This window comes from Hylobates moloch, unplaced genomic scaffold (genome assembly GCF_009828535.3).
Source record: "Hylobates moloch isolate HMO894 unplaced genomic scaffold, HMol_V3 SCAFFOLD_9, whole genome shotgun sequence".
Taxonomy (NCBI): Eukaryota; Metazoa; Chordata; class Mammalia; order Primates; family Hylobatidae; genus Hylobates; species Hylobates moloch.
The window spans coordinates 80,558,057-80,558,849 of record NW_026652284.1 but is presented as its reverse complement, the minus strand read 5'-3'; the positions used below and the strand labels follow the sequence as shown (position 1 = coordinate 80,558,849).

At 48.8% G+C, this 793-nt stretch overlaps 1 protein-coding gene across 1 annotated transcript in view; it reads right to left on the bottom strand.

Annotated features, from left to right (window-relative positions):
• SPAG1 (sperm associated antigen 1) overlaps positions 1 to 793 on the bottom strand; it is an 82,720-nt gene that overhangs the window by 27,145 nt on the left and 54,782 nt on the right. The window contains exons 12-13 of the mRNA XM_058444571.1: positions 777 to 793; positions 287 to 386 (exon numbers count right to left, since the gene is read on the bottom strand). The exon at positions 777 to 793 is cut by the window's right edge and continues 12 nt beyond it. Of these exons, the coding sequence (XP_058300554.1) occupies positions 287 to 386; positions 777 to 793 (117 nt within the window). The remainder of the gene's footprint in view (positions 1 to 286; positions 387 to 776) is intronic.

Sequence of the window (793 nt, the reverse complement as noted above, 5' to 3'; positions counted from 1 at the left end):
CAGTGGATTGGAATTAGTTATCAGGCTTCTCCAGTAGTCTAGGAGTGATATGAAAAGAGCACGAATTAGGGCGGTAGCAGTGGAAATGAAAAAACTTTGCACAATCTTCTATAACTCTCTTCATATACGTGAGATAATTTATGATTTTTATGCATCAATCAATTAACATACCATAAAGCGCTTAAGAAATTAGATCTTTAGGCAGAAAATTTAGGATCTTGGATATTGCATTCACCACAATGAAATTATAACAATCTCTTGACAAACCTGAAAACGTGCAGTTTACCTGTTACAATCTTGAATGCAGCCACTGCAGTTTCCTTCTTTTAGGTAACATGCTGCTCTATTTGAATATAAGATACTTAGATCATCTGCAATTTCACTTCCTAAAAATCACATTTAATTAAATACAGTTAAAATCCATTAGCAAGATCACAGTTCACCAGAATTACAAGACGGCCGAGGTCTCCGGTGGGGTGGCACTGCAGTCCTGCAGACTGATCATGCAGAACTCCGCGGAGCTGCTACCCGCAATAGCCACCAAGGGAAAGCCCGGCAGGGACAGAGGCAAACATGCCTGGCCGGGAACATGCCCGCATTCCAAGGTGCTGCTCACTGAGGTCAGGTGGCACGGCGCTCTTAGTCACCTGGGAGGAATGCAGCGATGCCGGCGCCTGTCATTCAGGAGGCGGCAGCGCCCCTCCCACGGGGTCCCCGGGGGTCGGGGGAACCGCAGCGCGAGGGGCCCGGGAAGCGGCGGGGCGCGGCGCACCTACCTGCCGGCTCCAGGAGC